The sequence below is a fragment of the Manihot esculenta genome, chromosome 8 (genome assembly GCF_001659605.2).
Source record: "Manihot esculenta cultivar AM560-2 chromosome 8, M.esculenta_v8, whole genome shotgun sequence".
Classification (NCBI taxonomy): domain Eukaryota; kingdom Viridiplantae; phylum Streptophyta; class Magnoliopsida; order Malpighiales; family Euphorbiaceae; genus Manihot; species Manihot esculenta.
In genome coordinates this window covers 3215033-3237420 of record NC_035168.2, presented here as the reverse complement: position 1 = coordinate 3237420, position 22388 = coordinate 3215033, and the positions used below count along the sequence as shown (strand labels likewise).

At 28.9% G+C, this 22388-nt stretch overlaps 1 protein-coding gene and 1 pseudogene across 5 annotated transcripts; one reads left to right on the top strand and one right to left on the bottom strand.

The window, feature by feature from the left end:
- Positions 1 to 540: 540 nt before the first annotated feature.
- LOC110620042 lies at positions 541 to 2134 on the top strand (annotated as a pseudogene).
- An 882-nt stretch (positions 2135 to 3016) lies between these two features.
- LOC110620583 (BEL1-like homeodomain protein 1) lies at positions 3017 to 6523 on the bottom strand. 5 transcript variants are annotated; one of them, XM_021764378.2, is made up of 6 exons: positions 6339 to 6523; positions 5747 to 6192; positions 4867 to 5674; positions 4381 to 4754; positions 4234 to 4294; positions 3017 to 4150 (listed from the first exon to the last, which is right to left on the bottom strand). In XM_021764378.2, exons 3-6 carry the CDS (start codon positions 5629 to 5631, stop codon positions 3317 to 3319), a joined length of 2034 nt encoding a protein of 677 aa, XP_021620070.1. In that variant the 5' UTR covers positions 5632 to 5674; positions 5747 to 6192; positions 6339 to 6523; the 3' UTR covers positions 3017 to 3316. The 5 variants fall into 5 exon arrangements, with proteins under 5 accessions (XP_021620070.1, XP_021620072.1, XP_021620071.1 ...); XM_021764380.2 differs by having other exon boundaries at positions 4867 to 5669; XM_021764379.2 differs by having other exon boundaries at positions 5747 to 6189.
- Positions 6524 to 22388: the final 15865 nt, after the last annotated feature.

Sequence of the window (22388 nt, the reverse complement as noted above, 5' to 3'; positions counted from 1 at the left end):
TTGTTTATGCATTAACAATAAAATTTACAAGAGTTAAAGTCTAGGATACTGGAATTTCTACGTCTTGTTGTTCTGTATGTTGCATTTTAGACGCTTGAGTAAATGCTTGCCAAGGGATTAGCTCTTGCATATTGTTATTTTTCTGGGTTCTGTTCCCATCTTGCAGTGACCCCCTTCATCGACCATGCTAATGATACATCTAATGTATCATAATGTATGCGATGGAATGCAAATATGCAATGGAATGAGAAATGACAAAAGATAAAACAACGAAAGAAAATTCACTCCTTTTGGTTCCGTCCAATGTAATAAACGGTAAAAAATAAGTGTTGGTACTTTTTTCAGTTTTATTATAGACTCAGTTTGGTGCTGCATGTAACTTACCAAACTGTTGTAAGTGATGTTTTACCAGATAACTTACTGGCATTGACTTAACAAGTTATTCCTGTATTTTCCTTTCTTATTTATTGCATATTATTTCTGAGATATCTAATTTTGTAACTCTGCTTACGTATTTTTCTTTGATTTCTGGTTAATTAAATGCAGGCACTGACTAAGTCTGATGACTGATCAACCAGTGATGCTGTGGTCAGGCTAAACAGGAAGGTGAAGATGATTGGTTTGATTGTCATGCTTGGGTCCTGGTAGAGAAGAGCAAGCATTTTGCTGACCGTCTTTCTGAGTACTCGCCCACATGCCAGATTGTTGACTCGCAGAATTTTGTTGAAGTTTACTGCTGATAATCAGACTTTGATCACCATGTCAGTTTTCGTTGCCTTATATATGTAGTTATAGATGGTTCCTCAGCTGATGTGTAGCATTGTGTGAAGAATGCCATTGGTATTCTGCCAGTGGCTGTTGAACTTGGGTACTCCACAAATTTTATTGCTTGTGTGTATTACTTAGGAGCAGTCCCTTGGGAAGAAGCTGAGAAGGAGAATCTATAATCATACCAGGCATGGGATTGTATGCAGATTCAGTTCTCGCTCGTCTCCAACCAGTTAATCCATCAACTTGATTTGTTCTGTTAGCCGTTTAGTTTGCTACACCATTACCTCCTTCACCCGTGAATAATCTAAAAACTTCTGCACAAGAGCAACTGGATTACATGCTCACTGGAGATGATGATGCCTCTCTACTTACTGCTGACGACAAGATAGAATCTATTGTAAGAGAATCTGTTAAGGTACTATTCTCCAGATGAATAATCTATTAGACACTATCATGTAAACTTGTAGGATCAGTTTCTGAGACTGGGAATATCCAATTATTTCGATCTCATCTATAAGATAAGTCGCCAGCCTGTCAGATTTAAGCAAGTTGGAAATCATGTTTGATTTTGTCAACAGTTGGGTAGATGCATCAGATAAGATACTTGAGGTTGTTGAGCACACTAGTTCAACAGGTAAATAATTGAGACAAAGTTTGAGGTTACTGAGGTGGCATCAGAGGTTTTAGAAGCAATAGGATATGGCAGTGTTGTTTTGCCGACTGTTAGGGGCTTCACATGATGAAGGCTTGGCTTCCATGTGAGGGCTTCAAAACCTTTAATTTACCCGTGACAACTTATGGTGAGTACGCTATGGAGCTTGAGATGGACTTCGAATCTGCATTTGTTTCAATGGTTCTTGCATTGTCTTCAGGAGACCAGTCAGAGACTGTAACAATGGTTGGGAAATGAGCAAATTCACTATCGGGTCTTTACTGAGACTATTGTGGTATGGTGATACAGGTCGAAGGTTGCTAAGAGAAAAACTAGCAGATATAAAGGGAAACCATAGTATGGTCAACATACCGATAATTCGTGCAACCTATTGCTCGTTGAATCACTGGGCATAGATTGAGTATCTTGCTTAAACTAGTGCTAAGAACTATTTCCTTTTTACTTTCATCTGCATATATCAGAGCTTGGCATAGAAAGAAAAGTCTTATGACAACAAAAGCTGTAGGCGCACTTTTTCTTAGCTTAGTTTTCAAAATATGGAATTGCATTGTAGGTTTTTATAAGTTTTCCAGTTCTAGGATCCATTTGATTATAAAACTTGTAATTGTGAATTTTGCTAATTCTGGTTGAAGATGTACAGTTGTGTAATCTTTTTCAAAAGAAAAGAAAAAAAAGAGTTAAGTTGTGTAATCTCTCTATACTTATGGCATTATATCATCAAATCAGCTTATGCTGATTTCATATTTATCTAGTTTGTTGGTAGCAGTATCTTGTGCAGTGTTCATGCGCTAATCCCTGTGAATAATTATATTGCTATAGACCTATTTCAGTAATCTATACTTGTGGTTTCTAGGTCAAATTGAATCTGTGAACGACCCTACCAGAAGAATATAGAAATTGTTCAGGAGGAATTTCATTCATGTTAGTATTACTAGCTTAGGTCAAATATATCAATTTCCTTGCCAAACAAGCAATCTTCATTAATAAATGAAATGGGTCTTTTTGCTATAGCTGATACCCTTTTTATATTTTTATATTACAGCAAACAATTATTGTGTTTCCTTTTGTTCTTCAATTAGGCAATGATTTTGCAACATTTGGTTTAGTTATTTTTTTATTCCTACTCTTGCTGACTTCATTTTGCTGCCTCATTTTGCAACTTTTTTAAGGCGGAACTTTATGGTGTTCCTCATCTAGCCATCTTATCTGCTAGAATGCATGCATCAGAAAATTGTATATTGCAACAATGGTGATTTATCTGTGTAACCTTTGCCTGATTGGGACCTGTGATATTGATGCTTCAAGAAGCTTACAGATCACACCTCTGAAAATTGACCATGGGATTTCCTTAAATCTAGGGCTTATTGATGCTAACATTTTGATTTGAACTTCTTAAAGAATCTGGAGATGGGTTTATTAATATTATTGTTATTGTTCTGAATCCTAGATTAACAGTGCAATTAGCTTGCTTGTATTGCAATTGCTGATTTTTATTTTCATTTTCTTGGGAACCAAATTAAGCAATTATGATTCCTATTATTTGATGATGAAATACACATTTAACACTATATCTGCTCACAATCAATATAATATTAGTATACCCCAATAACTAAATTCTTATGACATCAATCCATCTATCCATCTTCAGAGCTTACAAAAATAATATACAATCCTCCACCCATATACTCTCAAATCCTAAGCTGTCTAAGAACTCAAATGATTTTATGACAAAGTATAGACCTATACTATGTGAAGTTTCTTCTTTCTTTACACTATCATGCATTATCCTTGTTCCCTGCTAATGGCTGGAACAGCAAGAAATAGTGCGAAAAAGATCCTGAATCCTCCATGGCCTTGGTCATGGGCTAGCCATCAGGCCACAAAGTCTGGCAGCAGTTGTGCTGCAAATCTCTTTGGGTTCTGAATGTTGATGCTCTCATATGCAGATGAAGAGTGAGGTGTGGATGTGTTGATGCCTCCGAAATCATTCAGTTCGCCGATTTCCACTCTTCTTCCCAATGGAATGTTCTGGTTGGCAAGAAAATTTTGATGGGTTCCTGACAAGGAGAGGTTTTCACAGTGGGGGAGACCAAGCGTGAGAGAAACAGCATTCCCGGAAAATCTTGGAGTGAACTGTTCTGTATCAAATCTTCCGAGTTCTCCAATTGGGTATTGCCCAAATCCTCCAATGAAGTTGGTTTGGCTTCCAATGAATGAGTAGCCATCTCTACTTTGCCTCTCATTGCCAAACTTCATTGAAATTTGCTCATTGTTCGTCTCTCCAGGCTTGACATCCATGTTTATGGATGGGACACTAGTTGGAGATTGGATCAATTCGGTGCTTCTGTGTCTCTTTGGGCTTGCTTGTTGTGTAATCCCTTCCAATTCTGATGAACCTATGAGGGAGAATCCAGAGTGGTTTCTTAAATTTCGTGAAACAGGGGATGTTGAAGCTGTAGATATTGAAATTGCAGGAGGATTCTGGTTTGAAGAACTGTCCAAAGACTTGAAATTTTTAGTCTGATTCTCATTAACTGAACCTTTCTCATGCAGAACTGATTTCGAAGCTGAACTTTCATTCTGCTCGCTTTTGCTTGTTTTGTCCTCTGATCCATTTCGTTCATGCTCCTTCATTTCCTCCATGTACATCTCTTCCACCATTGGCTTCCATAGCCGAACTCGAGCATTTATGAACCAGTTAGACACCTGTGTAATAAAACCGACCAACTACGCATAAGGACTCCAATGATCGAGGAACTAAGAGTAAAAATGCAGAGTTGGCTGCATACCTGGCTCCTAGTCAGCCCTGTCTGTTTGGCAAGCATGTGCTTATCAGAATCTTTAGGATAACTGAAACACATGTTCACAAATTGGAAGTGAATTTATATGAGCAGAATTATTGTAATCTAAGATGCAGATTTTGTTTAAGTTCTTACGGATGGAGGAAGTGCTCGAAGAGCCAAGCACGAAGAACTGAAACTGATCTTTCAGGCAATCCTCTCTGGGGTCTCCAAGCATTGTGCTGGATCATTCCCAACTGTTGAAGAGCTCGTTGTTGTCGAATGTGATTGTCGACGAATTTGAGCCTGGAACCTTCAAGCTTGCCTCCAAGGCAATCTTCTTCACCTAGGCTCTTGTTTGCAGCTTTAATTTGACCTGTTATTGCATCTTTTAAGCACCGGAATTGCTTTGAGATTGTTTGCAGTGCAAGAGCTGTGTATGTTTTCGCAGAACCAATTCCTGCGGCTTGCTCAAATGATGAAATCACTATCTGCATCTGATGATGATACTGTCTGTATCTTTGCTCCACCTTCAATCAATAAAAAATAAATGAAACCATAAGTGTGGGGGTCTTTCTCTGATCTAATCTCATCAAAATTGAACATCTTTTTGGAGATGAAAAACAATGAAAAGAACAATACCTCATCAAGCATGCTGATAAGCTTGGCCTTCTTCATCTGAATTTCTTGCCTTTCCGCCGTGGTAAGCTCTGCTCCACCATGCTTCCCACCACCATCTCCACCAGCTGATCCATCTCCACCCGATGATTCTCCAATCATCTTGTTGCTATTATTGCTACTAATTCCATTACCCTTTTTGGACAATTCATTTTTAATACCATTATTATTCACATTAACAACCTCATCAAGGAGCTCCTGAGTAGCCTTCAAGTACTTGGAGCTTAACAGCATCCCTTGAATCCCCGATACACCATTAGTGACGCCTGAACCTGAAGATACTGACCCACCAGAGACCCTCATATCTTCACCTGACACGGCTTGAGCCTGTGACCTGTAGCCCGGTTGCTGTTGTGAAGAAAGGCTTAAAGAGAGTCCTTGCTGAGCGCGTGGAGTTTCACGCGCAGCCGAGGAAGGGTCAACTGGGTTGTACAGATTGTAATGAATTCGTGGAATCAGTCCATGCAAGGTGGAAGTATCGTGAGAGCTAGGGTCCAAAGGGATGCCTACAAACTGCTGGGCACTGGGTGGCGCGTGAGATAGGTGTGGTGATGGCGAAAGATTGGTGGCAGCGGAGTTGAGGAAAAAGAGGTTGTTGGAAGGTGGTGGTGGAGGGGTGTCGGAGTATTGGACATAAGTAGGGTTCATAAGGACGAGGGTTTGGAGTCCTTCTGCTGATGCTGCAGCGGCTGCTTGGATTTCCGGATTCCCATGAAAGTACGTCGCCATCGGATTAGTTTTTCTCGGAAAAATTTATAAACTTCTTTCTGCACTGAAAAGAGACTACGTTACTTAGCTGATTAAACTTCACATCCACATGTCAAATCCAATAGCATATACATACCTTATGATAGTGTGGAATTCTCGATCAACCCATCAAAGAAAGAGTTGAAATCGGTAGGAGTCTTTCAGGAAACTGTGATAATATGTTCTCAGTGGTGGCCTGCTGGGATCAAACAGACAAGTATTTGAAGATGAAAGATAAGTTGATAAAGAATTAACTGTTGCTTATTCCTGTGGTTGTTTGATTATGTATTAGCGTATTGATTCTTCATCATCATCCTCTAGAGTAAGAACATGACATCAAGAAGAAGAAGAAGAAGAAGAAAGAGAGAAAGGGAGTAGGATATGAGAGAAGGATTGCTTTTATATATAGATAAAGAAATAGAGAGAGATTGATAGAGAAAGAAAGAGAGAGAAGAATTGATTGTAGTTTTATTTAGTTTTTATATTATTGGGAACCAGTTGTGATGGAAATCTGAGTGGACACGTGCTTCATCATCGTCTCTGCTGCAAAGGAAACAAGAATTTTCACTTACAGTGACCCAAAACCCATGAAAGAAAATTCAGAGAAGGAAGGAAAGTACATAACAAGGAAAAGGAAAGGAAAGGAAAGGAAAGGAAAGGAAAGAAAACACAAACACAGAGACACCAACCTCTCTATATATATGAATGATGAAAAAAATATTATGGGAATTGGATGATCAAGCTCTTCACATAAGAGAAAGCCCTTTGTCAGACCAAAATCTCTGCAACTCTCTCACTGAAAAGGAAAAAAGAGAAGTAAAGAGAAAGACTGTGTTAAAAAGTCTCAGAAAAAGATACCCATCTTTGTTCACTCATTATCCATACCATTTATTATTATATATAGCACTCAAAATTATTCAGAAAAATTTACATTTTTCCAAAATTCATTGGCTATTTTCTTTTTCTTTTTTACAAAAATCATAATACATAAATTTATTATTAATTAGAAGTAATCAAGTTAAAATTTTTCCTTCTGGGATGTGCACCTGTGGAAACATCAAATATATGAGTATATGACTCTTCCATAGTTCAAATCATCATCTGATACATATAAAAAAAAAAAAAAAAACCCAATTTTTATGATAAATAATTTAAAAAGATATTTTAATTTTTTATTTAGAAATATAAAATAAAGTATAAATTGGGATTTGAGTGTGTGTCAGAAGAAGATACACACAGCTGAAAAACGAGGAAATGTCTGCTTCCAAGCCTGAAAGCTTAATAATAATAAATTATAATAATAATAATAAAGAAGAAAGATGAAGATGAGAATAGAAGACAGGTGAAGAGAGGAGGAGGAAGGTGGGGTCCCCTTTACTTTAATTCAATAATAAATATCTCTTTGTCATTTTCATATTTCTGTTTGTTTTCTCTCTTTTTTTCATTGTTTTGATATAATTATTTTAATTTATTTATTTTTTAATTTTCTGGTTGGATGCCAGTGTTTCAAGATAAAGCAATTAAATTGCTAAGAAACACTGGACCAACCACCACACAACACCTACTTTAATGCTCAAAAAAGTTTATACCTAATTATCTTTTTTTATATATTTTAGTTTTTATTCAAAAAAAATTATTATTTTTTTCAATGTCTGGCATCATATATATATTTGAAACGTGTAAACACGTTTTCTTCTATGTGCCATCCAAATTTTTTAAAATAAATTCATCCAATTAAATCCTACAAGAAAAATTCAATTGTGGGGTCCTCATCAAATTCATTCATTTCTATCAATGGAGCCAAAAACTTTCTAGGGTTTTCTGTCAAAAATCAATTAATTTCATAAAAATTAATCTATATATAAATTTTGATTTGAGAACATTTTTGAATGTAATATTATAGGGCAGCTCAAGGGGCTCCAAATTGAAGGAGCCCTACATGATGTTATATATTATATACTTTGGAAACAGAAAACGACAGTGGATTGGGTTGATGATACTTGATGGGTATAAAGGAAACTACTGACAAATAATAATAATAATAATAAAGAAAACCTCATAAACTTACGTAAAAGAAGACCAAAAAGACAATAGGTCCTTACAGGACCAGTCTCTGACCCTTCTTTCATGTATATAAAGGCCAAATATTCACCAATTTTGTATAAAAAATCAGTCTGCAGTCTATTTTTTTTTATATATAAATATAATTACTTGATTGATTTATATAAACTCTAAATTTTCAGAAATTAACTAGTTATATTTTTTAAATTTTACGGGTTAAAAATAATCATAATTTTATAAAAATTAAGTATTAATAATAATGGCTAATAATTAATACAAACCCATTAATTTATTATTGAAATCAATGGCCAATAATTAATTTTCATATCCACTTCAAACACTTTGACGGCAGACTTTTGTATTTTTATTCATTCATTTTTTTTTTTCTCAGTGTCGGCCTTTTACATTAGCTATTCTTAGGGGCAGTGAAAGCTGCTCATGCATATCTGAAAGCACCCACTTTGTCAGACTCTTCATCAATTATTAACTACCTTAGTTATAGTCTTTATTTTCATACACACATTTAGAAAAATACTTCTTCTTTTACATTCTTTTAATTCACTTCCACCTTCTTTTACATTTAGAAAAACGGTTGTACAATAAATTTTCGCTGCAGATTCGATGCTCTAAAATCTATTTATAAATTTAAAGGTCAAACCTTTATATGTTAAGCGGCCGGAAAGGTACCTTTCATAAGCTGATAAGCAAATTCGATGGTCGAATTTGAATTTTTCTATAATACGAATAACATTTGAAATACAACCAAACAACAGTTCAAAATCATATATTTATAATTCAAAACACAAAAAATCACTTAAAATTAACTTAAATTTTAACATGCATTCAATAAAATTATCAAATCAAGGAAACTCATACAATCCTTAAGTTTATTTTTAATATTTAATTCTCAACTTTTATATTTCATGAAAATACTTAAAACATCTTATAGACTTCTTAAAATCGAAAGGAAAGTGAGGACCCAACTCACGACTTTGGAGAAAGTACAAATACAATAAAAAAGAATTTGAGGAGGAGAAAGAAATGAGTTTCGAAGGGTCTGATGGCAAAAAATTTCGACAATTCAACTTGATTCTTCAAAATAAAGATAAATCTCATAAATTTTTAAGAGATTTATGAAAAATAAAAGTGAAAATCATTAAAACTGTTTCAAGCTCATCTCTATTCGAAAAAAGAGAAATAAAAAAAGCCTCTACTAGAAAAAAGAAAAAAAAAACACCTTTCATAATTGGATTGAAAGTTTGGATTTAACAACTTGTGTTCTTACGCCGAATTTTAATATTTTAAAAAATCTTTTCATTTTTTTAACACGTTTTAAAATAATTAAAATTTATTTTTATAAAAAACTCATTTTACATATTTTTTAAAATTTTTGATTTTCGGATTTTGAAATTCTGATGCCAAAATTTAGTAGGTATTACACTCCAGTTTAAATTTCTAAAAAATTACATATACTGTATAAATTTCTAAAAAATTAGATATACAAGGAAAATAAGCTTGAGAAAATGAATAAAGAATTGAATGCATGCTCTTCATTTACTAGATGAATAAGTGTGCAAGAATCTTCAACAAAAGTTTGGAGAAACCTTTCAATTTTCAACATCAACTTTCAAAGGGTGGATTGACCTTGCTGAACAAAATAAATTTCTTGATAAAAGTTTCTTCCAAGCTAGGCAGCCTGCAAAATCAATTAGATTGTAATACTATTAATTCAAAACTATGCCTATTAAAAAAAATAAAAGAAATTAGAAATATTAGTAAATAATGGATTTAATGCAACCATTAGAAATATTTCGTTGCTAATCTTATAATCTTATTAAATATCATTATATTTAATAAAAAATAATTTTAATTGACAATAAATTTAAATTATCATTTCGCACCTTCTACTAAAATATATTGTCATTTAAACCATGATGATCTAAGATCCAGAAAATAGGGTTTTACAAGAGTTTTGTGAACTTAGAAAAACTTAGCGCTAGAGGAGAGTATTTCTTCCCTTTTATACTCTTTCTTCTCCCTCACGCGAAATGGTCTCTCCGCTATAGGACCATTTACTCCTGGGTGCAGGTCCGTACGCAGAGATAACCCCATACCCCTACTTGTGTCAGGCAAGCATTTAATTCCCTTCGGCACGTGTTTGGATAAGGCTGTGAAATGACTGGACCCGCAGTCTTCTCTTTTTATGACCGAGTTTAAGGGAAAAGGACCGGAATCTAAGAAAGGGCTGGCTCCAAGGCTGAAATGGGTCGAGCCGGTCTGAGTGAGTGACTTAAATAGGAATCTGGTCAGGAAGATGAACGGGTTGTGCCTGACTTATTCGGGGTTTAAAGGCCTCCTGATTGTGGGCTGCTACTATCGACCCGGCCTCATAATGGGTGGGAAAAATTCAGCGGTCATCACACCCTAAAATGTATTGTTGATATGGTTTTTAAAACTTTTTAATTAATTAATGTTTTATCTTTCTTTCTTCTTTATTGATTAGTTGTAATTTTAAAAATAGAATTATTTATTCATCCATCAAAATGGGTGAGCTTCCAATTTCCTTTTCAACTGCATCAAGACATTTTCAAATGAGAAGGTATATATATTAACTAATGGGTTTTGATTAAGAAGAATGATAAGGAAGTCTCCATACTGAAATCTAAGAACAAAAGCATACATTATGATGGTGACTTTTTCTTTTCAAAATCAAATTTTATCTTATTAATATGTAATATTCAACTTAAAAACAGTATTTGATACCCAAAAGACCAACCTTGTTAGTTGATTTTATGGTTAGGTATCCAAAATCAAAATCTTGATCTACAAAAATTATATAGACATTGATGAGAAAGTGGTATGATTTTAGGGTAGTTAGTGCATGGCCGTACAATTATGTCCCCATAATGGTAATTAGTCCATTTGAAAAATGTGATAATCAATAGCAATCACAAAATATCACATCATAATATAAATCACAAACCCTAAATCTCTTACCCAATATTCTCTGCTGCATCTTTTGTCATGAATATTAAGACCCAAATATATTTTAAAGCAAATATTGGTAGTAAGTGTTCATATATATATAGTATTCTATATAGTTATGATGGAGTCTCTTTGTCTCTTCTTTAACAAAATTTCCCATTTCTTTTCAAAAAGAAAATGACTCATAACACTTTTTTAAAATTAAAAAGCTTGAGATTTCATACTTAAATCGATTCATGTGTGTCAAAAGGAAGCATGAAAGATATCAAAGATGAAATAAAGAAGTCGAGATGTGGAAATTTCATAAAGCAAAACCTACCTAGCTTATATTATTATATAAATTCACATCATAATCGTCATCTTACATAATTATATTGATTTATTAACTTAATTAACTAATATTATATTTAATCAATTATCTTATCATATCGGTAGTGGTGTGAGGACAAATGTGTGGGACCATTTTCACTTCTAGGTTGGTAAACTATCTCCAAAAAATGGGCCATCCCCTATTTAATTAATATATTATTTTTATATATAGAGTAAGGTAAAGAAGCTAATCAGCAGCACAGGCCGCCTTTAAACTTTTTGCAATTTTTTTTCAAAAGAAAATTACTCTATTTTATTAATTTATATAAAAATAATTATAATTCTATATTTATATTTATATATAATATTTTTTGCAATTATGGTTGAAATTGCATGATTGGGTAGGTACACATTTTTCTTTTGCCAAATCATGGCTCTAATTGCAACCAAACTTGATTGTATTATCCGAACAAATTAAAATTAAAAGATAAGAAAATCTTGAGATGCTATTTTGCTCTATCATGCGATTCTCTATTTCTCCCTTATTTTTTTTTTACCATCAATGATTCATTGTTTTCTCAAGGCCCCTAGGATAATATAATAGAGGGTTATAGACAAGTATGTCAATGGCCAAATAGATCAAAATCAAATAAAAATAAATAAATAAAATAAAACTAAAAAATCGAATGAAAATCTAACAAAGCAACTACGTGTTTTGAGATTCAAACAAAGGCATAAATGCATTAATGAAATGTCATACCAATGAATCTCTGACACATACATACACCACTATAAAATATTATTTAGTTTGCATGATTTAATAAAATTAATTCTTTCATCACTTTATTTTTAAAAATAAATCAATTTTGATTTTTTATTTTAAAAACATCAACTATTTAATTCACATTTTATCAAATTGTTAATTACTTAATCTCTCCATATATTTAATCCATTACTATAAATAAATAAAGTGTTATATATAATTTTAAATTGTAATTATTCAGTCCTTGTCATTACTATTCAGTTATGTTATTTCAACGATAAAATATTACAATTTTAAGATTACAACTATTTAAACCTTGTAACTAATGAGAGAAATTAAATAGTCAATAATTTTAAAAAAGAAAAGACTAATTAATATTTTTTAAAATAAAAAATTAAATAATTAAGAACTAGTGATTATTATTATTTTTCCTTTTAAATTCATGTAATACTGAACTACTTTGCCTACCATTACCTACTCATGACCCCACCTTCCCATTATTTGTTAATTCTTCACACACATATTTCTAAAATTGAAAAAAAAAAAACTACTTTTTTATGTTATTTAAATTTTCGTAACTTATAAAAGGTACGGTAAAATTATAATTTTATTAAATATAAAATAAATTATTTATTAAAATATATTATTATATATAGTAAAATTAATTTTTTATAATTAATTTTCATAATATTATTAGTACAATAATAATTTTATAAGTGTTGATATGATATCGTTATTTAAATTTTAAAATATTTCGGGAGGGGAAAGAATAAGAATAGACAAATGAATAAAAGCCTATTGGCCGCATAGCATTAATTAGCTCCATAGAGTTGGGGGAATGAATAAGAATAGACAAATAATTAATGATGCATAGTATGTGACGAAGCATTATTAATTTCCCTACAAAATAGTGACCTTAGCCTTATTTGAAGTGCAAAGTCCTAAACTACTATTTCCACTCTCAATAGGTCTTTAGATATGGGACACCTTCATTTCCATTGCTTGCTTCTCATTTTCATCGTCTTTACAAAAAGTTTATTCTCAAGAGTTTAGGAAGATGATGATGATAGCAATATTCCATTAGCTTCCCCTTTCACTTTTTTAAAAAAAAAAATTTATAATTTAGTCCTTAAATATTACCATTATTAATAAGTCAATTTTTATATTTTTAAAAACATATTAGAACGTCTTTATCTTTTATTTTCGTCAACAAAATAGTCCTTCTATCATATTTTTCATTAAAAATAGATAAAGGATGAGAGATAAAATTTTTAAAATCAAATTTTAGCCTCAAATAAAATCCTTTATTTAGTCATTTGATATTACTATTATTAACAAGTCAGTTCCTATATTTTCAAAAATCTATTAAAACGTCCTTATTTTTTTTATATCTATTAAAATGTTCTTATCGTTTTTTTCCATCAATGAAATAGTGCCTCTCCTCTCCTCCTCCTCCTTAAAAAAGAATAATAAAAAGAAAAATTGAAGAAGAATCAAATAAGAAAAAGAAAAAGAAGAACCAAAGAAGAAGAAGAGGAGGAGGAAGAATGAACGAATGAAGAAGAAGAAGAAGAGGAGGAGAAGGAAGAATCAACGGAGAAGAAGAAGGAGGAGGAGAAGAAGGAGGGGGTAATTTAGTCTTTTGCTATATTTTCAACGACAGAAATAAATGAAATGACTATTTTATTGTAAAAAAAAAAAAGATAAAAATATTTTAATAAATTCCTGAAAATGTAGGGACTGACTTATTAATAATGACAATATTTAAAAACTAAATTGTAAATCTATGCTTGGCCTAAATCACAATCATTTCATTAATACTACATCATTTATTATAAGTAATTTGTGTTTTTTTGTATGAAGTTTTCGATTATTTTTTATATAAATATATAATACAAATATGTATTGATTTCAATGACTACTAAACCTTAATCATTCATTATTATAATATATTAATTAAAGTTAGTCTAACGTTTGTTAATATTATAAAATAATTTATTATTATATTATAATTAAAATTTTAAGTATTAAAAAATTCCTAATCATTTGAACAAGAAATTAATTTAACCATTTAAATTAAAGATTTAAATAATAATAAATAATTAATATCTAGTTCCTAGCAAATCAAATATAATGACAATTTTATTATTATCAAATTCAATCATAGGTATTTTACATATTTGCACACTTTTATTTATTACACGTAATTAATGTGACACATTAAAATTTTTAATTATTTTAAAGAAAAATAAAGATTTATAAATTGAAACTGACTAACAACTTCAGTATAAGTTCGACTAATTCAGATTAAACTGGTTTCGTTTAATAGTTGGGTGCAATTTTCAGTTATCAGTTATACATTTTCAAGTCTATTTTTGTTGAGGGTTGTAATATTCGAGAGGAAGGGAATTGCGAGAGGAAAGGCGTAAGCAGGGATTGGCTGTGATTATAATAACGTTTTTTTATTGGTGCTCTTACATGGTTGTGGTGGGTGTACCCTGTCTTAGGGACATAATTATTGTTTTAATGTTTTTTAGGAGTCATGGTCTCTTATTTCTGTTTAGTCAGTGCCCGTGGTGGCTTTATTTTATTTTGTTTTGTTTTGAGTTTTTCTTTTTTTCAGATCTTGTATTATTAAATAGTTGAGTTCTGTTATATTTTTTCTCTACTCTGATTTTCTTTTTAATAGTTTTTTCTGGTTTAATTATCTGTTGCAGATTTTTTTTCTTTTATTTTGTAATTGAGATTTAAATGTATGTATATTTTTATTTTTCCATTTATTTCTGAACCTCACATCAATTGTGTAATATGTTTTCAGAGACATATGTGGCGATATGATATCAATATTGGTGTAATATGTGAGGCGGTAGCATAAGTATTTGATGTATCCTTTTTTTAATTTAATTGATTTAATATTTTAGTTTGATTTATCTATTAGTTTTTTTTTCTTTTATTTGATATTTTTTTTATTGAATTTGGACCTTTAAATTTCTTTCTCAGCCCTTCAGTATATAGCTTTATAACCTTATTAAAATGTAATACACTGAGCATTAATTTAAAAAAATTATGCATATGTCGATTTTTAATTTCGATTAAATTATGCATATGTCGGTTTTGAATTTTGATAGGGCTGCTGTTAAAAAAATATAGTATATTTTTAAATATATTAATTTTTTATTTTTTGAAATAAAGATTTAGGAATCGGGAAGTAGAATAATGAGATTTCTCAAATTTACTAAAATGTATTTACCACCAGTTAAGTCTGTGAATATTAAATGTATTAGTTAAAAAGTTAAATTAATTAAAATTTTAAAAATAATAAAACTGTTTTTCACTATTTCTTTTCAATAATATCTAAAATAATGCATTTTTTAGACTATAATACTAAATATGCACTTAACAATTAGTATACATTTTATCCTTAAAAAATAAAAATAAAAATAAAAATAAAAAATGCTTGATTTATTTTTGAAATTACTTATGTGGATCGATAAGTTAATTATCAAGCCAGCTATTATAGGAATTAATTATACAAAATTACATTTTTAATGTAATTCTTTTAGTGATACATAATTAGATGATTTAAATTTTAAAGTTTATAACAAATATATTTATTTTAATTTTCATTTTATTTATCTATATGAATTATAATTAAATTCATCATTTGAAACTATCAATATCATTTATGAAAAATTATTGTCCCAATTATTTTTTAAAATATTTTTTTTACCAAATAATTAACTTAATATTCAAATATGTTTTTATTTAAATAAATATATATTGTCATGGTATAACATTTAAAAAGACATAGATAAATAATAAATTGATTAAAGATGAGGTATCATTCTATTGGTAAAACAAAAATTTTCAAAATTTTAGTTACAAATTATCCTAATGCAATAACAATAACAATAATTTTATTTTAATTGATCAATGCAAATAAAAAGTGTATTAAAAAATTACAAATATTTTAAATTTTCTAAAAATAAAATAAATTTATTTTTTATGAAATAAATATTGATAAAAAAAAAGTTATGATCTAAAAGTAAATAAGGGTCTATTTGATATCAAACCGAGTTTATTATAAGATATTGGCGCTGAATAACATAGGCTAGATAATCGTCACGAGAATAATTAGACTCAAACTTTTTTTTTTAAGTTTTTAGCAAAAGTGTTTGAGAATCCGGAACTCATTCTGATTTCATTCATAAGATTAATTAAAAACTGACAATCTAAAATAATAAGCATCAAATTTTTAAAAAATTAAATGAAAATTAAATAATTGTTTGAAGGAATCGAAACTTTATATCCACGAATATGTTATTCATGTGTAAATAACAGTTAGGTCAGAATCGAAGACGATGAAGACAAGTCTAAAAAGATAGAAGGAAGAGGAGAATAAAAGACATGAACAATTAAAATAAAACTAAGCAATTGAGTAAATATTTTAAATTATACTGTAATTAACAGTCATGTGAATATTGATTTGTAGAATAAATAAAAAATATTAAATATTTTAAGTTTGATATCACAATAAGAGTAAAAAATGCTTTTGAAAACCTCAGTTAAAATGGTAATTTTAAAAGCAGTAAAATATTTTTGAGAATGTCAGTTAAAATGTTGTTTTTAAAACTAAAAAAAAAAAGTTACATTACAATTAAGACTTTACTTTAAAAAATGTTAATCAAAATTACATTTTCCATAAGCACTTAACAACTCTTAAAAACGTTATTTAAATTTGCGATTTCAGAAATATATTACTCTCCTACCATATAAATCATGAAAACCTCAATTGACTTTGGTGTTTTTGAATAACCAACTTAAAAAAAATATTATGTCAAATGGAATTTTATTAAATTAGTAAATAGTTTAATTTTCAGTAAATTGTATGAAAATTGCATCAAAGTAGTAAATAGTTTAATTTTTAGCATTATTTTTATAATAATTTAAAATAATAATTTTTAAAATATAAATGTTTATAATAATTTACATTTATATTCAATATTTTAAATTTTAAATAATAAAATTATTTTTTTTAATTTATCACTAACGGAACTAAAATAAAGTTAGAAAAATTAATAATAAATTATAATATAATATTTAAATTTTTATATTATTAATAAATATATAATTCTTTAATTCAAATTTTATATTAAAATTAAATATATTTTATATTTATTTTATATAATATTAAATATATTTTACTGAATAAATATTTACTATAAATAAATTTATATTATATAAAATATCATATATAAATAATATATATTAAAATAGTTTATTAAATATTTATACTCAATATTATAAATTGTTTATATTTTTTATATTTAAAATACTTTATTTTTTTATTAATACTATTTTAAATAAATAATAAAATTTTATTTTCTCTTTCATATTTTAAATTTTTATTAATAATATATAATATTATATTAAAGTAAAATTAAAGAATAAAAATGATATTATTATTATAATAAAATATATATTTAAAAATTATTTATTAATCAAATAAAATTTTAAAATTTATATTATAATTTATTATTAATTTTTTAAATTTAATTTAATACTTTTAAAAAAAATTAAATTTATCCTCTAAAATTTAAAATATTAGATATAAATATGAATTATTATAAATATTTAATTTTTTTTATCAAATCTCCTTTTTATAATCCAAACTAATAAGTTAATAAAAATAAAATAAAATAAAATCAATTTAAAAAATAAAAGAATTTCCACAAAATTTTAGCTTTTATATTCCGCCAAATAAAACTAAAAAAAAAAAAAAACTTTTATTTTTAGCTATTGAATTATGCCTTCTCAAAATTCTTATTTCCTCTCAAATGGTGACAACAGCTCCACGTCAGCTGGCGCACTAATGGCCGGACTTATGCATGCGAAGCGGGTCCTACCGCCTCCGATTCACGTGCCGCCCCCACCCCCTTCTCTCTCCTTTTTAAAATACTTGAGTTTGGACTTTAGCTAACAAGCGGTGGACCCCGCCCCCCAACTTCTGTCCACGCGTCAACCAAATACACCATTTCATATTAAACTTTGTCTCTTTTTTTTTTTTCCTTTAACGAAGATTCGCCTCCCCTTGCCTTTTTCTCCTACCACCCCCAGGTGTGGCCCCTACCACCCAATCAAAACTTCTACGAATTGAGGGGTCCCACGTGTCCATAGTCAAGAAAGTAACCAATTGCAGAAGAGGTTGGGCCTCGGGGGCAACTACTTGCTTCTGCCTTTTCCTTTAATGCTATCCCATCTTCACGCTTGTCGTTGTCGGCTTTGGATTTTAATGGGGACACGTGTCCTCCTCTTGTAAAACTTCACCCCTTTTGTCCCTGTTCGCGTTCTTGTTCTTGCCACGTTGGCGTCTCTTGTCCCTTTCTATAAAATGACCCTTTTAGCCCTTTTTTTTTTTTTCCAATTTTCTCCGCAAAAATACAGCTTTTCCAAGTTATTATACATACATTACCCCACTGTCAGCTTTTCCGGGTCATTTTCACACAGTGCACGAGTGTGCATCCGTTTTGTAGGTTTATACCAATATCACCACTGGATCAGCAGCAAGAAAAAGATTGATTAAGATCTAGCCGTCAAAAATCAATAATCTGAGAGCATTATGTACGGTTATACGTAAATGATTAGTTATGGTGGCGTGTGAGGAAGAGATAGGATGGTGACGTAAGCCGTACGCAAGTATCGGAACAACAAAAATCCACTGTGATATCATGTAATTTTTGAATCATTGGAGTAGGTTTACTGGCGTCACGCGCATAGGAGACTGTTTAATGCACTGTCCAATTAGGGATGGAGGAAGTGACGTGGGAGGGTTGTAGCGAGTGAGGAAGTGTAGATTTTGGAGATATTACGAGTTTACCCTAGAAACGTGATCGGCAGAGCGCTGAGGAACTTCAATGGAAAAGCATGATTGGAAGGTAAAGAGCCCTCATTATTACAAGGGGAAGCAGACCCAAAGGAGTGCGAGTTGGACTCGCCGCGAGAACAAAGGAAGCTTAGGATAAGGAGAATTGAAAATCACCGATTGTATGATTGATAAAATTTTTCACTGTATTTTAAATAAAATTATTTTTAATTTTTAATTACATGTCAATATTTTATTTGATAAATATATGTGAAAAAATTTCTCAAAATTATTCATTTTGATGGTAGCAATTGGTTACCTAATTAAATTTTTGTTAATTTTATCGTACTATTAATTGTTTGTATTAAATTAAATTAAATTTTAAATTATGTTGAAAATTAAAAATAAAATTCCATATTTAAATAAAAAAGAAATAACAGCCAAGAGATCTTGTATATTACAAAATTTTTATAAAGCTATCAAAATTACCAATTAAATTCAGAGTTTTTTTTTTTTACTTACCTCTAATATCCCACGATTAACAAAATATATATTATTTTATGAATAAAAACGTTACCCTAATATATGTATATATATTTTTTATATTATTAAAACATATTAATATTAAATATTAATTAATAATATATATGTAATAAATCCGATTTATTATCAACAAATGATAATAAATGAGTAGATTATAAATGCAATATTATTGATAAAAATTATAAAATTAATAATTAAAATAATGTTTTGTTACTAAAATTATATTAACATATAAAGTAATAAATTTAATTATTTTATTTAATCGGTTCCCAAATCAAAATTAACCAAAACTGAATAAAAAATAAAAATGAATATTTTTTATTTACCAATGAAGTTTACACAGTTGATGCACTCATAGGATGATAGTAAATACATTTGAGTAAATATAAGAGATTTCAAATTTTACTTCCTTAATTTTTAATCCTCATTTCAATAAAAAAATATACACATTCGATCAAATATACTATTTATAAAAGTAATAAATTTAATAAGATTAATTTAAATATTCAATTATAACCGAATAATCTACGCTTTTAACAGATATTTTGAAATTTTTTTTAAACCAGAGATATTTTGAAATTTTATTGAGTGGGATAAATTTATCATACTATACAACATACGATGTGGGACTTTAAATAAAAAAAATTGATATATTATTATTAGAGTTAGTATTCGATCGATTCGGTTTAAAATTAAATTGAATCGAATAAATTAAACTTTAATCTTTTTTAAAAATTGAATCAAATTGATTTTAGATAGAATCAATTTGAATTGAATCAATCTAATTCAATCCAATTCGATTTGATCGGTTGAATTTTTAAAAAATATTTTATTTTTAGTATTTCAAAATTTAATTAAAATATTTCAACTTTTTTAATATTTCTATATTATCAAAAATAATATATTATTATCACTAATATCACTATATTATCAAAAATAATATATTATTATTAATAATAAGTTAATTTAATTTTATTATTATTTTTTTTATAAAATCAAACTAAATAATTAAAATTTTTAAAAATAAATAAAAATTTTAAATTAATTCGGTTGGTGGATCGTTTACTCTTAATTATTATACTTACTGAATACTAAAAATAAATTAATAAATTTGTGACTAATGTATATATGTGTATTATTGATTTTAATAAATTAGTAATTAATATATATTCTTTTGTTGGATTGGTATATCATGTATATGGACATAATATACTAGGAACATACTATAATTATTGCCTACTATTTTTGTTTCTATATTATAAATAATGTTATATATGCACATGTACTAAAATTTTCTATTTACTTATGCTTAACAATATAAAATAAATTTTTGGAACATTTTATGTTTTAAAATGTAGATCCTTAATTTTTCCAAACTTTTTAAATCCTTGCTATTAAAAATCTCATAAAATTTATTTTGAAAACATTATATAAAATTTTAAAAGCAATGATTTCAAGGGAAACCTTTAATGGGTAATAATAATAAATATTTAATCACTAATTTAAAAATAATGGTCAATAATTTACAATAATAACCATTTGATGACTAAAAAAAATCAACCTTATATCTAATTCTTTTAAAAAAATAATTTCCACATATAGTAATTAGTTTTAAAAAAATAATGCGTCAAATCCAAATAATTTTAGCATTTCCAAATTTTGAACTTTTGCTTGCAATAACCTTAAAGTGTAGGGCAGTGTCCCTAATTTTCAATTAATAGTAAAGAAAAAATATAATAATAATAATAATAATAATATATTATTATTATTATTATGAAAAAAGAAAAAAGAAAAAAGAAAGGACGATATATAAATAATGGAGTTAGGTTCATTTGCTTTCCCACAATAAATGGAACCCAACCAAAGTCGTTGGAGTTGGTTTCCTTGCATTCATTCATGTCTTCAACCCTTCACTTTGATTAGAGGAGAAATATATAGCTGCCATTATTAATCTGTTATAACCTTTCCTCATTTTCGTTAAAGATTAATTTGTTTTTTTTTATAAAATTATTAAATTATGTGTAACTTTAATTACTTTTATAATAATATTTAATTTAATAGAATCATAATTATTAATTAATAATATAATTTCAAGGGTAGATAAAAATGAAGGAGCAAGTACTATCGACTAGGGTTAGATTCCATAATTTCTTGATCTTGATTGCAACCAAACTTGGATTTTTATGATCAAAATGTTCCATGTTTAAATGGTGGCAGCTGCAGATTGTGGTTTGATTAGCTTGACTGCTGCCTTTGAAACTTTCTTTGTATATAAAGAGATAGAGGAAACGTGGGCATGCTATATCCACGGGTTATCGCACAAGTGGCCTGTTAGGCGGAACAACTAATCTCCCACATCACCTTTCTCCATTTATTCCAATAAATAAATAAATATAAAGAAAAAAGGCATAATTGTACTGTTTATATTAGCTTTAAAAACCATCATGTAAGCCCCCACATAAGTAGACTTTTCTAAATATTTAAAAATATAAAAAAAAAATAATTACTTTCATCTTTTTTCTTTCTGAATTTTATGAATATTGTATTCTGTGATGATATTGATTTATGGATAGTCCTCTGATAATGGAAATGAATAGAAGGTGTTGGATGGATAATTGCCTCAGAAAGTTTAGACAGTGTTTGGTTTGTCCTATTTGATTCACCTCACTATCAAGATCATGTCCTTGCTATGTATCTTTCATTCAGTTTTTCTGCTGTGTTTCCTTGTATCATCTTTTAAATTAATATTTAAATCAAACCTTTGTCTCTAGATACTTTCTCACATGTTATGATTTGCATATAATTCTGATAGACTTATTGTAATGTAACCTTTAAAATACATATATATTGCAACTTGTTTGGATTCATGAAAAAGGGGAAGGAAAGAAAATGAATAGAAAATGGAAAAACGCTTTCTCTTCTTTGGATAAGGAAGAATAATTATTGGAAAAAAGGAAAATATTGAATTTTTTAAAAATAATTCTTTCGATTTTTTAAATTTATTTGTGGTGAATTTATATTTTCCTGCAAAATTTAAAGTATTTTGTGGCGATTTTTCACTTTATCACTATTAATCATAAATCTAAATCTGTGAATGCATATTTTCCTTCCCATGATTTGTGAAACTAAGTGTTGTGGACAAGAGGATCCAGCAGACTTGCTTGACCAAACCCAAGTTCATAATTATTGTCTTCCCTCTATATTGTAATAATAATA

Coding starts and splice junctions, on each gene's coding strand:
- LOC110620583 (XM_043958891.1), bottom strand. CDS start 5,631: ATGGCGACGTACTTTCATGGGAATCCGGAAATCCAAGCAGCCGCTGCA. Junction 4,295..4,380: donor TTCGAGCACTTCCTCCATCC/GTAAGAACTTAA, acceptor CATGTGTTTCAG/TTATCCTAAAGATTCTGATA. Junction 4,151..4,233: donor CAGGGCTGACTAGGAGCCAG/GTATGCAGCCAA, acceptor TTTATTACACAG/GTGTCTAACTGGTTCATAAA.